Here is a 15,045-nt window from a genome sequence, read left to right on the forward strand (position 1 = left end):
AATTTTGTCCCGCGAGCGACGTAAAATTTGCCGACCCCTGAGCCATCCGAGTCCACGAATTCAAAACAAATGGCTGATTAATTCTATGGACTGGTGATCGGACTGGAGGACGTGGTAGGATGAGGAATGGAGGATGAATTTCACCGAAGACCGTTATGTATCATGTATTTTGATGAAGGTCATAAGGCTGTAGAGATGAATGAGATGTACCTAAATCATTAGTATAAAATTTAAAAAAATCATCTTGTTCTCATTATTTCAATGTAAAACGAGATGTGATTAAGAGTTAAATGCTATAAGGCAATAGTACACTGCGGTTTTTGAGGAGGTAGAACCCTGGATTCTTTCATTTCCGACCTCTGATATGGTTAAAAACGGGTTTTCAGCAGTGACACTATTGCTATCAAAACAACCAAATCGCCTTTCCATCAGTAAACGGGGTAATTTCAGATAAGATAAAAAAAACTCGCTGAAGAACACCAAGCTCATCCATCTCATTAAAAACACTATGTATAAACTATGATTTGTCTCCTTATTTGGTATGTAATATATTCGTTTCAGACTTCCAATTTTTTTGCAGTGCCGGGGGGCGATGAAGTTGCATAAACTACTGTAGGGGGGCGATGGTACAAAAAGTTTGGGAACCACTGCATTAGACTACATTCTGTATTTTGTATGATTTATTGAATGAACTTTCTGCAATGCAGCATTATGAATTGTAAAGCAATATTTCAGCGACGAATAATTGCTGAAGATAAAGCGTTGACGGTGTCCGCACGTTACGGACGACATTATCAACTAATCAATGTCGATAAATTTTTGTCTATGTCAGTACTCGCGATGTTTACAGATTAGAATGAGACAGCCGCACAAAAGTGCTACAAAACTTGTTTGTTCTAATCCCATATGGAATAAGAGTTTCGAGATTACACTTACATCACCCTAGCGGTTTTCTTTATATTGCCGACCTTGACAAGAGATTACTGGTTTGAGCAATAAATGGCATTCATAAAGATTTTGTTTTTCCTTTCTAGCTGTTAGCTCAAAGCTGCGAAAGGCAAAATTCATTTCAATATAATTTACTTTGAACTCACGAAATCGAATGGGAATTTCTCTTAATTCTAGTTTAGCAAATAAAGAGCTGAGAGTTGTATCTTTAACACATTTTTCATTCAATACCAACTTAAAAAATTGAAGAACAATAGCTCTGTTTTGATTATTGGGAATTGGACATGATTAACATTTTAATGTTGAACTAAATTGCTTTTTTATCTGGTTTCAATCTTCAGAATAATTCTCTTGATGTGCCCAGTATTTGTGACCTCCAAGAAACCTGAAAATAGACGGGCGGTATGATCAGTAGGTTTATATAACTATATGTGCACATTACATACTAATCCAATATGGGACGTTGAAAATGTGATGGAAAATAGGGCGCTCCAGAATGATGTGCACCATGATGGCGGGCACCGGAACGTCGTATGTGTACCAGATTAGGGTTAGGTCATAATTTTATTTCAATATTCCTTATTTTAGTTCTATTACGAGTTCGGTGACTAGCCAAGTGACTCCCGTAGTATTTGTACCTAAATTATGGTCTAATCTGATACACATACGCCGTTCCGGTGTCCGCCATCTTGGTTCACACACTACGGGAGTACCTTCACAAATGTGTAATAAGGTTTAGTTTAGAGTTTAGACCAACGGTGCGCAAGGTCTGCATACCGAAATTTATTTTGGAGAGAGGGCGCATTGAGAAGAGTAATCGATTTTATCAAAGGACCATATCATATAGTCAGTCATAATAATCATGATAGTGTCAACTTTAATGGCGGCTGACGTTGAATTAATGAGATGGAAAAATACATTAATATCATTTTAAATATATTTGAAGTTTAGATATTTTAAATGAAGATCAAAATAAAATTTGTATGTAGTTAAAAGAAAATTTTCAACTTTCGCCAGCATCGGGCCCGCACGAAATGCTTTTGAAGCCGTAGTTTGCTTATCCCTGGTTTAGAGCAGTGGCCGGCTATCACCGGTCCGCGAAAAGGTGACTACCAGTCCGCAGAAAGTTGACAAAAAAGCGAACAAGGCCCAAACGAGAATATCGGTCAGAGACCAAAGACTTATCGATCGAAAGTTAGGGGATCCCTCAAAACAGCGCGCTCACTCCATAGTGACACATTGTGTCTCATCACTAATTAATTGCTAACTCGCTAATTATACGACATAATTTGCCCAAAATCAATAGGCTTCTGTTACGAGATATGATGAATGCACATGCAAAATCTGCAATCTCGCTTTCGTGAGATATCGCGTGCATCTAACAGACAGACAAACAGACAAATACCTATTAACATACTTACCGATTAAAATCGATAGGTAACAAGAGAGCTACGCCCAAATATATGGACACGTCTGTTCGTAGTACAGTACGGTGTACCGTACCGTCAGATCACAGTCTACAAATATATTCACACCAAGCGAAGCAGTACAGTAGGACACAAAATGGCTTCCGATGTCCGCAGAACGTTTAATGACGTCATAGCAAACAAAAACAAATCTCACAGAGCTAACAGAAATATTTAAAATGAATAAAAGTAATAGCCTTCTGGGGAAAATTTTTATCTTCAACCACTGAAAATTTCAAAGCAATTGGTCCAGTATTCGGAGAGAAAAGCGGTTTTTTAATATTTCCACTAGGTGTGTTATTCTGTGTCAAATAACAACAAGAACAAGAACAACATAATATTGAAACGATCGTTATGTCCATTACGTGTCCAATAACCACCTCCACAGTCTAACGACCACAAACTGTACGACTAAAAACGGCACCCAATAGCAAACCAGACAAACACAACTCATCTGGGCAGCACGTCTGACTTCACAAACAATTTTCACGTCAATATGTCGCAATAATGCTAGGTCAATTGCGTTCACTGCGCCTTCGTGAGAAAGTTTCACATTAGTCCAAATAAGATCTCACAACTAAATGATTCTCGCTAACAACGTGACTGCTGGCCCAGTCAGCTATTTAAACGGTGCTAATTATATACTTGATGATTATCATAGAACTAGCACATTTTGTAATAAAATTATTTGTGACTGAACAAACATTAATAATGAAATTCTTGAATGACTAAGCTCCAATGCGAAACAAATACTTTCAAGATCAAGCACAATGATTTGTATTTGCAATATGGATTTGTAGCCGTAAGTGAAATCAACGAAACTTTCTCGTGGTAACGACCCCAATATGACAGATCGCTGGCGCTGGTTCGTTATCGTCGGCGCAGATGCCATTTTGGATGATTGTAGCAATACTTTGACAAGATCAATAACGGTACAGGGACTTTCGTAGCTTTTCCATGTCTTTTTCATACTAAGCTCGCAAACGAGGCAATGAAGCCTTCTAACGAAGAGATTCTCTTGAACAATCACGAGATATCAAAGTAGGCTGGACGTAAACAGAACGTTACGTGGGTCCACTTAGCAGCCTTTGTCATACTAAGTTCCCGAATGAGCAAAGAAGCGTTAGAAACTCATTTGAACGATGAGATTGTCTTGTCCACGACGAAATAGCGAAGTAATGTACAGTAAAGTAATGGCCAGAAAACAAATGCAGGTCTTGATTAAATAGCATTAAAATAGAATAAATAGCATCACCTCTGTTTTTGAATATATCGCCAACATTGTTTTTTAACGCGTATTATTTATTACATAAGCTCAGTTCGTTTTTATAAAAGTGGTCCGTCAAAAGTTTGGTCTGGCTATACCGGTCCGCCACTTAAAAAAGGTTGATTACCACAGGTTTAGACAATAACTCATCTGAAGCGAGAGGGATTGATACTCTCGTATGAAGATTCACTAAAATATAGGTGAACATCATACCCTTCCAAGTCGAACATTCTCCATTTCTTGTCCAAAGTATAAATCAGCTTCATTTCATCTTCGTTCAATGCGAAGTCGTGAACCTAGTTATTTAAATAATGTAATTATTGATTGTAAATAAGTAGGAAGGGGATTTTTTCCTAAACTAAAAAAGTTATTCTCACTTGAAAATTGCTCTTTATTCTCTCGGGATCCACACTTTTTGCAACAGCTCCTACTCCTCTTTGTATTTGAAATCTTATTGCTACTTGAGCGACAGATTTCTCTCGTTTTTCTGCAATTGATTTCAAAACTGGATCCTCAAGAACAACCGGGTCGTTGTCGGTAGCCCTGAATTGGAAATATAAAGTTTTGTATTGCGTTGATTTGTTCTTGTGCTCCATCAGCGAAAGTTGCCTTTTCCAATCCATTACAAATTAAAGAATAACAAACGCAGTACAAACGATACCAGGCATTGGAAGACACTCTTGTCAACTGCAACAACTACCCTCATTTGATATTAAAGAACCCAGTCAAGTGTTAACAGCATTCACAGCTTTTCGCAGATTACAATATGAAGGGGACATTCAGTCGCTCAGAATGATTATATATATATAAAGGTATTTATATTTCGCTGCCTAGTTCAAGAATTCCAAGACCATAGGCCAAATTTGAAAATTGAATCATTTTTATTTAAAAATATTACAAAGAAATATGTGCTTTTTAACTGGTATTTAATCATAGTTGGAAGAAAGATATATATAAAAGTATTTCAATAAAATGGAAAATATTTAAAATAAAAAATGTACGTTTCACTGATATTCGTAAAAAAGCGTTTTGATGTCTCGAGTTCGGCTAGTTCGCGTAACCGCCTGTTTGTCATATTGTACGCTTTTTGCTTAAAAAATATCTCACCAGGATCTTGTTCTGGATCCCAGCGCTGCGTATGCCACCACAGCAATTCCATTCCTTTTGCAGAATTCTATATGTTTCACATCAGCTAAGTAAGGATGAGATTCAATCTGATGAACAGCAGGTTTAATCGAGCAATCTTTCAATATTCGGTTTATCTGGTATTCGTTGAAATTAGAAATCCCGATGCTTCGAACTAAACCTTCTTTTTGTAATTTTTCGATTTCCTAGACAAGAAATATACCAAAAAATCTTATAATAAGAGAATAAATTTATCACAAGATATTTGAAATCCTCAATTAGCAGAAATGACAGTTGATACACGCACTAGACTAGAGCCTTAACTGTGCAAACATAGCGTTCCCCGTCAGGATTTAAACGTTTCATGATGTCTATGTTTGCTCGATCCTTGAGTTTTCATTTTAAGCAATCTTAAGGGCTCCAGTGGTGTCAGTTTTGTTCGAATACGACCTTCGATCAGTCGGTCTTTTTGTTCTTTCCTAACCTAAGATCTCTCAGCGCTTTACCTTTCAGTGTCTTATTGTATGAATCTTCAAAATATGTGTGAAGTATCCAATAAAAGAACTACAATAAGTAACTAGATTTATAAAAGCTTTGCCATATACCTTCCAAGTATCAACATAATGAACGACGTTGTTGTAAAGATAAGCTCCGTTCTTGTCTTGAGGAAGCGGAACGTCTGCTTTCTAAAATGAAAAATTGAATTCAATTTAGAAAACTGAGTAATGTATTTATTCATTAATTCCCATTTGTGTTGATTTTTATAAATACCATTTTTGGCCACCGACCCTTGCGATACCTTATTTTGCCATAAAAACACCTAAATACGGTCGGGCATCGCGTCTGCGTTTTTGACGTCAAACAGGTTTGTCTCTTTTGACAATGTGCAAAGAGATTGCTGAACTCCGTTTCGTCTGTTGTAAGATGGTTCACGTAACTGGTGAATTGTTACCAACTACGGATTGTTTTAAAGATTTATATAAGTTTAGACCAGGGGTCATCAAACGTTTTTGACCGCGGGCCAGGTATGACTCAAACTGTGTTGAAACGGGCCGGACAAATATTTTTGTCATTGCAATACAATAAATTTCTAAAAGTTGGAAAATTTATTCAACAATATAAATTCTACATTTCGGAAGTTTTGAATAATAAATTCTATATCGCAGAATATAGATCAAAAACATCATAGCAAAACAAATATACAATATGTCTAACAACTATCCTGATGTTAGCTGTTAACATAACAATTGCTGTCATGAATATCCGCATGTGAGCGGTACAAAAGTTAATGTGACCTGTACTATTAGCGCAAAATGCACGTTCGACGTTTATTTTAGCACGAGAAACGTACACAGCAACAGTTTCGCCGAAAGCACGCGCCACGAGTGTACGAGTGCATCCATCCTCCGCACAAACGCTGCGTTCCGGTATAGGATTTCAGCCTATTTTATCACAGCTATTTCTAGACAATTTTTGATTACTGCGATTAAACTACAACTCCTAAGAAGGAAAAATATTGATTGACTTATTTTATTCATCGTTAAATTTCTGAATTACAACCGAAAACTAACGAACGAAAACTAACGCGGATGCGAGAAGGTCTATTGTTAGGTCACGTTTTGCATATTGCTGATTGGCCAATGTTAGAAAATACACAAGGAAGTCGAAGCTCGGAGAAACATCCTTTGGAAAAAAGTGCGCCATTTTTCATGTTATTGCGGGTCAGATGGAAGGACGCCACGGGCCGGATCCGGCCCGCGGGCCGTAGTTTGGTGAACTCTGGTTTAGCTATAAATAACAGATAGTAAGGCGAAAGTATGTTTTAATAAAAAAAAACACGTTGAAATACGGGGATGAAACGTAAATAATAAAATAATTGAAAAGTTTTGAAATGTAAATATCCCTGTGGGACGCGCTCCACCGTTTGAGAACCACTGGTTTAGACTCACATTTCCCAACTTCGTAAGAATTCCCTCCGGTTGATTTGGGGAAGAAAATTTTACATTAAATTTGGTATAGATTCATTAATTTTGTTCACATTTTTATTACTATTGTAATGCATGTATATGGAATGGACACATTACAAACAACTCGAATTTTCCAAAAGCCAGAGTGCGACTTGCGCCTAATTGTTTGTCTATTGAAGATAAAACAATTAACGGAACACAGTTTTTACGAATAGCGGAGAAGGGATAAAGGGTTAGGAAAAAGGAGGAATTTATCCTCAAAGGCTACGAACCACTGTTTGAACGAATTTTATAGTCTTGTCAGTATATATGTCTTTGGAAATAATATGATAACTTGTACAGTATCAAAAAACTTTATTTATTTCTGCTAAAAACTTACCGGCAAAGCACATGGGATGTGAATCAGGAATAAATCCAAGTAGTCGGTTTGTAATTTGTTTAGGCTTTCCATAAATCCCTTTCTCACATCTTTTGGGTCATTGAATTGTGCCCACAGCTGCATAAATGCAATATATTACGTAAATACTACACAGTGCAAAATTCGCCTCATATTTTTCTATCTTTGTAAATTTTATGGAAGTTGATGTTTCGTTCGATAGTTGAGGGAATTTAACGCGATCCAGATGGGTTCGCTGATATTACGACACCCAAGAACACGGGCATCGTGAAGACCCCATGATCGCTTCACTGAATACATTTATATATCTAAATTGAATTAAATACAAATGCGAAGAAATCATCTAAATACCTTGCTTGTTATAAACATTTCTTCTCTTTTTACTTTTCCTTCTTTATATAAATCTTGCAAAGTATCTCCGATTTCTTTCTCATTTCCATACAACCAAGCACTGTCTATATGCCGGTATCCACATTCGATTGCAGCGCGGACAGTCGTACAGACTTTTTCTGGTGGTATCTGCCAAAGCAATGAACTCACATCAATGGTCGCTTATGTACCGTTTTGGAAAAACTCGAGTAATTGACTCGATTCGATTTCGGCTCGAGTTACCATATATCAAAGATTCGAAGTAACTCGAGTCTTCTGAATACTCAGACCCATACTTATTTATCCGCCAGTGAGACTTACCTCAGTGATTCGTCTCGAATGACTTCGGGTTTAGGAATTTCCCTTGGACACTGGACTAGCTTGCGTTATAATTTGGATCACTGAAACTTGTTGGATTGAACGTAGGTCACATGTAGATTGGAGGAACTTATTCATTTTCAAATTATGGTGAGCTACTCAAATTTAATAACTTTCGAGGCATATTATAGAAGATTCGCTATAATACTCATCTAAATAACACGGAATTAGTCTACGATTTTCAGAGCTATAGGTTTAGATACATTAATAGATGTAGTTTTTCAGTTGAACAAAATATCCGAATCGAATTGGCGCCCAGCAAGTACAATTTCGTTGTGAGTCTTGTAGAAATATTTAATGTATTTTCTTTAAAGCAAATGTCTTGTTTAATCATCAAGATTTTTTTTTATACACTTCTCAAGTGTTTGTGAACCTGGTAGTCAAATATCTATACTTACAATCCCGAATCCCAATACCAAAGCTGGCATCTGATGTCCCGTGTTTAATGTTAGTTCGTACATGACAAACAACAAAATCAGGCTTTGTTGTCAAATATTATTTGTTCTTCAACTTTTCAAATTTAGTCCGGACTCTCGGTTTAATGTTTTTCGTGAACTACTATATACCTTCGTGACAGCTATATACATTTTAAAGACGTATGTTATATAGAAATATAATATTATGATATAATAGAAATGTAACATATATAGAAATAACATAACATATATGAAAACCAAATAGAACCTAAAAGGTATCAACATAAAACCTCGAATAAATAAAAACGTATTGTAAAAGAAATGAGTAAGCATGTATTTTATTCGTGATCTCATCTGACCTTCAAATTTTCCGCTTTTTTAGCGACCACTCTGTCTGTATATTTATTTAATCGACCTTCTCTAAAATTTTCATCTTATTTAACAGCGTCCTAGTTTTACATCACACATTGCGTATTTTCATGACAAATAAGCACGGCTCTTCCTAATCAAAAAAACGGTAACGTTTTTGTCAATGCCAATACGTGCTATTATTTTTTTGGCATAGTTATGTTGAATATTATCCACCGAAAGTAGCCATGTGAGAAAATTTGCACAAAAGCAATTTATTCTTATTTGATTGCCAAATATATAATTAGGATAACGTCGCCTAGTGATAAATTGACAAAGAAAAGAATTAATAGCAAAGCGCATCGTTCAAATGTACAATGTTACAAACATTTTAATAGATATCATATTAAATAGAAATGAAAGTTAAGTTTTGAGAATTGGGGCTTATCTATTATTTGATAGATATGTTCGCGCGACCCTCCATTTTTTATGCGGATTTTGTTTCAATGCAAATACCGGTCATCATGCATACTAAGATATTGCAAGAATCCAATTTTGGTTATTATTGTAAAACTGCTCGAGCTGGCGAAAATTAGATACAGGGACGTTGGATTACAAACAATAAAAAAAAAACTTGTGCTTGTTCACATATATGTTGTTGTTGTTGTCATTAGGTTTTATGGCACTGATAACATTAGTGGTCTTTTGCACCATTAACATATTTGAAATGAAGAATTCTAGATATCAAATTAGGAAAAATAAATAGATATATATACAATAAAATAATTATAATATTAATAATCCTAAAGAATTCTGCCCTTAAAATACAACGAATTGTATAGCAGATTCAATCATATGTAATTACTTCTGCCGATCTTCCAAAGCTTCTGGTCCTAAATTTTATATCGAAACGTTCCAGTAAACACCCATGCATGGAAGGTCGAATGGACATTTATCATCGTTGCAATTTCGGCTGAATGTCATATTGTTTTCCGTATCTCATGATCACATTATTGTCGTTCTCGAAAGCCATGTTTGAAAACCTCCGCTTAATATTTCACTAATTCAATTATTAGCAACAAACAAGTACATACTTATTTGAAAAAACACCCCGGGAAATACCGGTCCTTTGTAAAATGCTGTGATACTGGGCGATTGCGACACATTCCTGATTATATCAATTTGACATCCGGAAAAGCATTTGAAGCTCAACGCGGGATGTAACCCTAAAAAACCTGCTGCCAACGCAAGCAGCACAGAATCAATGGGGATATATACCGTGAGAGATCCAAATTACGGTAAGCTACTAAAATTGAATAGATTTCAAGGGATATTATACAAGTTTTTGATTTAATACTCATCTAATCTAAATAGCACAGGAGTGGCATCTAAATAGTAGAGCTAGATTTAGATGCATTAGCAGGTGCTGTTTTTCAGTTGAACGAATTGGATTGACGTCCAACAAGTTTCGTTGGGAGTCTCATTTCTTGAAAGTAAATGAGTCTCGTTCGACCATCAAGAATTTTTTGGACACTTCACAAGTGTTTGCAAGCCTTGTAGTCCAATATATATCTATACTTAAAGCCCCGAATTCCAATACCTAAGCTGGCATCTGTTGTCCCTTGTTCTCCAACTTTTCAAACTTAATCCTGACTGACTTCGGATTGATTTTTTTCCTCGTGACTTATTTTCCTATGATCATGATGGCTTCCGACAGCAAATTCAAATAGGAGAAAGTTTTAACTGTTGAAAACGTTCCACTGTTGGTGTTGTGACGAGTTACAATAGTAGCCCTACGTTGAACAATTTACACTGAGCTGTTTTTAAGACACAAGTGATCTCGTATACTGGTGCTTTCTAATGTCTGATTAAAATTTACCGAATTTATTTAATCGTCTAGAAAACTTCACATTTTTAACAATGTTTTTATTTTATACACAATGCACACTGCGTATTTTTATGCTCAATTAAACACGGCGCTTACTAAACAATACTAAATGAACTGTAACGTTTTCAGTGCCAAGTACGCGCTATTATCTTTTCGGCATAGTTATGTCGGACAATATCCACCGAAAGTAGCCATGCGAGAAAACTTGCATAAAAGCATGTTCTTTTTGTTTGATTGCCCAATATATAACTAGGATAACGTCACATAGTGAAAAATTGACATAAAAAATAAGTAATAGCAAAAGGCATCGTTCAAATGTACATTGTTACTAATAGTTGGAGTAGATAGGCCTAGATAGAATGAATTATAACTTAGCATGCTTTGACATGCATACGTTCAAATTTCTGCTTATCTAATTTTTTCCTGAGCCAGTAAAAATCAGATACGCCGACATTGTATTACGTATAACAAACACACCACGTGCTTAATTACATATAAAATTACGAACAAAACACTTCTGTCTATCTTCCAAAGCTTTTGGCCCTAATTACTTTTCGATTTTAATCGGTAAGTATGTTGATAGGTATTTGTCTGTCTGATCACGTTTTGAGTATGTCATATTTTCAGGCGGTTCTGTTACAAAAAGTCATGTAATGCTAACCGGTTCGCTGATCACAAAATATTCCGTGAGACGTTTATATAGAACCGGTGCGAACCGGCTGAATCCCACTACTGCTTTTGGCCCTAATTCGTATATCAACACGTTCCCTGTTCCAAGTTTCAAAAAGAGTAAATATGCTAACATTTTGCTGATACGCTCAGCATCGCTGACAACGTGCAAGATCTTTACCACGCAAAGAGTGTTGTCCTGTCCAATGGACATTAAACATCGTTTGACCACGTTTTGAGTACTGCAGCAGTTTGCGGTTGCCATGTTTAAAATAATTACTTATCGATCTTAAGATCGGTAAGTATGTTGATGTCTGTTAGAGTTAGATGAACGCGATATCTTGCGAAGGCGAGGATGAATCTGCTCCAAATTTTGCATGTGCATTCATCATATCTCGGACCAGAATCCTATTGATTTTGAATGTATTATGTCGTATAATTAGCGGGTTATTAATTAATTAGTGATGGGACACGTGGTGTCACCATTGAATCAAAGCGAAGGAATTGAAACCGCAGTTTCTGATTTGGAGGATCCCCTTTTTTCGTCGCTGAGAACGATTGTGTGCGTAACACTGCCCTATCTGCGATGTTGAGCGTTTAGGTATTTTGGTTACTCGCCGCTTCGACTTTTTGGGATTGGTGATGACCGGTGTATTGTTCCTTGTTCTGGAATCGTTGTATTAAGCCAATTCGGATGCAATCGGAACCATCCTTCATATACTATCTTTGTATTTGACACAAACTGTGATGAAATTGAATTAGCGCCACCTAATGTGGCCAACGTGGCACCATCGTTAATAGTCTCATGGCTATGCGAAGGTTTTATTTGGTTAGCGTGCGTCAGGATTGCTACATCTTGTAACTTGTTCTTTTTCTTGTTTTAGTATAGTAGTAATCTTTAAGTTAATAAATGCCTAGAAAACAGTCTAAATGAGTTTTCCTCGAATGGTTTCACTACAATTTTATTAACTTAAAAATTAGCTTCGGTTTTACCACTACAAAGCGTGATGGCTCAACAATTGGAAAAGTTTATCCGTGTACCAGTCTTGGACACTCCGCCGAATTCGCCATATGCTCAAAAGGTTTTCAGTCATTGGGAACGCATGATCAAGAGCTTTTTGAATTCTGCAGAAACTGCTAGAGCTTCGTCTCCGACGACAACAACATTGCCTGTGATTGACAAATTGGCAATTATTGTGGGCTACATGTCTCCTGATGTGTTTGTTTATATTTAAGAAATAACAACATATGACACTGCTATGGCCAAATTAGAGAAGTTGTACAAGAAGAAGAAAAATGACGTTTTTGCCAGGCATAAATTGGCGACGAATAAGCAAAGAAGTGGCGAATGCGTAACAGAATTTTTCCAACAATTGTCTTCGTTAGCTAAAGACTGCAACTTCGAAGCCGTATCTGCTGATAAGTATAGAGAAGAAGCTATAAGAGATGCTTTCATAACTGGATTGAAATCCGCCGAAATTCGTCAACGGTTGTTGGAGCACGAAGTATTAACACTTGACAAAGCTCTTCAGATTGCAGATTCATTAGAGAGAAGCCAAAAGTAGCTTTATAGTCTTCCATAACGTTTGATTGATCCTTTCACACTGAGCATTTCCTGTTGGATGGTACGGAGTGGAATTGGCCAATTAATGACCACATTGTCAGAAAAAGAAGCATCTGAAACTGTATCAGACACAGAAGAAAGACGTGATGACAATTTCAAATCTATAGCTGTGACATCGAGAACTTCAAACTTCGATTTTGCTGTCAAAAGGTGTGGTTATTGTAGAGGTGTGCATCGCTTAAAACGTCAAAATTGCCCAGCCAGAAATGTGTATTGCTTCAAGTGTGGTCGACGTGGACACTTTGCAAGAGTATGTAGATCTTCTAATGAAAATCGTGACAAAGTTGAAAACCCACATTTAGCTGCTGTTGTATCTAGCAGTCTAAAACTAGCTCTTGTTTCTGTAATAATCTCTGGCAGGCAAGTTGATGCTCTTCTCGACTCGGGCTCTTCTGATAATTATATGGCTAGCAATTTCGCGTCTTCTCTTGGGCTTACTCTAAAAGGACCGATGTCTAAAATTTCACTAGCATCAAAGAAGTCCGAAACTCGTATATTGGGATCTGTGACAGCCAATATTAGGGCTAATTCCCGAACATACAAAGATGTCAACTTTGGCGTAATAAATAACTTGTGTGTGGATGTTATATTGGGGCATAACTTCATGAGCAAGCACAGAAGAGTTATATTTCGGTTTGATGGCGCTTATGAGGATCTAAATGTCGAGAAAACCTGTAACCTAACTGCTGCAAAGGTTAGTGAACCTATTCAGATTTTTCAGTTTATTGAACCCAACTGCAAACCGATAGCAGCTCCGTCTAGAAATTATTGTTCAGACGATCGTCGATTTATTAAAAGCGAGATATCTCGTCTTCTTGGGGAAGGTATAATAGAGCCTTCAAGATCCCCATGGAGAGCACAAGTTATTGTGACCAAAGATGCCCGGCATAAGAAACGTATCGTTATTGATTATTCTCAAACGGTAAATCGATACACCTATTTAGACGCCTACCCATTGCCCAAAATTGACAAGATAGTAAATGAGGTAGCTAAAGGACGTGTATTGTCTACTATAGATTTGAAATCGGCCTACCACCAAGTGCCATTGGCAATAAGTGATAGACCTTTAACTGCATTTGAAGCTTCTGACTCCCTTTATCAATTTTGCAGGCTTCCATTTGGTGTTACTAATGGTGTAGCTGCATTTCAGCGATATATTGACTCTATCATTGCCAAATACGACTTGAAGGGAACTTTGGCTTACTTGGATAATGTCACTATTTATGGTACGAACAAGGAAGAACACGATGAACGACTGAAAGCATTTCTCTCTGCTGCCAAAGATTGTGAGTTAACTTTAAACCAAGATAAATCCTTTTATTCTGCTACTGAACTATCACTGTTGGGTCATCTAGTATCACATAACACTATTAAACCGGATCCTCAGCATTTCAAACCGTTGCTCGACATGAAGCCTCCTCGTGATTCTAAGAGTTTAAAGCGTTGCCTTGGAATGTTTGCTTACTATTCCAAATGGATTCCTAAATTTTCTGATAAAATAATTCCCTTGACTAGAAATTCGGGGTTTCCACTTTCAAACAATGCTATGAGATGTTTTGAAATTTTGAAAAGCGATCTACTAAATGCCTGCCTCGGGAGTATAGACGAAAGCAAGACTTTCACCATTGAATGTGATGCGTCTAATAACGCAATAGCTGCTATTTTAAATCAGTGTGGTCGTCCAGTAGCTTTTACTTCCCGTACACTATCTAAAAGTGAAATAAAGTACCCTTCAATTGAAAAAGAAGCTGCTTCTATTATAGAAGCAGTATGAAAATGGAGTTATTTGTTACATGGAAGAAAGTTTTGCTTAATTACAGATCAACGGGCCCTGTCTTTCATTTTCCCAAAAAACCATAAAAGCAAAATTAAAAACACTAAATTGTCATTGTGGAAATTGAAACTTAGTTGCTACAATTATACTGTTGTTCATCGAGCCGGGATTGACAATGTAGCCCCTGATACTATGTCTCGAATAAGTTGCCTTTTTGGCAATCCTGATTTTGACCTCAAAAGTATTCATGAACAACTTGGTCACCCGGGTGTTAGGAGATTGTCACATTTCATCAGATCTAAGAATCTGCCTTTCTCTACTGAAGATGTGAAACACATTTGCTCCAACTGTCAGCAATGTGCGGAGCTAAAGCCGCGATATTTTAAAGGCAATTACAAGCATGATTTAA

At 36.7% G+C, this 15,045-nt stretch overlaps 1 protein-coding gene across 1 annotated transcript; it reads right to left on the reverse strand.

The window, feature by feature from the left end:
* Nucleotides 1–946: 946 nt before the first annotated feature.
* LOC120338797 (aldo-keto reductase family 1 member B7-like) lies at nt 947–8,490 on the reverse strand. Its single transcript, XM_039406749.2, has 8 exons — nt 8,316–8,490; nt 7,522–7,689; nt 7,153–7,269; nt 5,412–5,492; nt 4,789–5,012; nt 4,059–4,224; nt 3,895–3,977; nt 947–1,333 (listed from the first exon to the last, which is right to left on the reverse strand). The coding sequence occupies exons 1-8, from the start codon at nt 8,376–8,378 to the stop codon at nt 1,279–1,281; spliced, it is 957 nt and encodes a 318-aa protein (XP_039262683.2). The 5' UTR covers nt 8,379–8,490; the 3' UTR covers nt 947–1,278.
* Between the last annotated feature and the right edge of the window lie 6,555 nt (nt 8,491–15,045).

This window comes from Styela clava, chromosome 9, assembly GCF_964204865.1.
Source record: "Styela clava chromosome 9, kaStyClav1.hap1.2, whole genome shotgun sequence".
Classification (NCBI taxonomy): Eukaryota; Metazoa; Chordata; class Ascidiacea; order Stolidobranchia; family Styelidae; genus Styela; species Styela clava.

Excerpts from the sequence above, each read along its gene's own strand:
- LOC120338797 (XM_039406749.2), bottom strand. The coding sequence starts at position 8,378 with ATGTACGAACTAACATTAAACACGGGACATCAGATGCCAGCTTTGGTA. Across the intron at positions 7,270-7,521 it reads AAATGTTTATAACAAGCAAG|CTGTGGGCACAATTCAATGA; the intron begins GTATTTAGATGA and ends GCATTTATGCAG. Across the intron at positions 3,978-4,058 it reads GAATAAAGAGCAATTTTCAA|GTTCACGACTTCGCATTGAA; the intron begins GTGAGAATAACT and ends TTAAATAACTAG.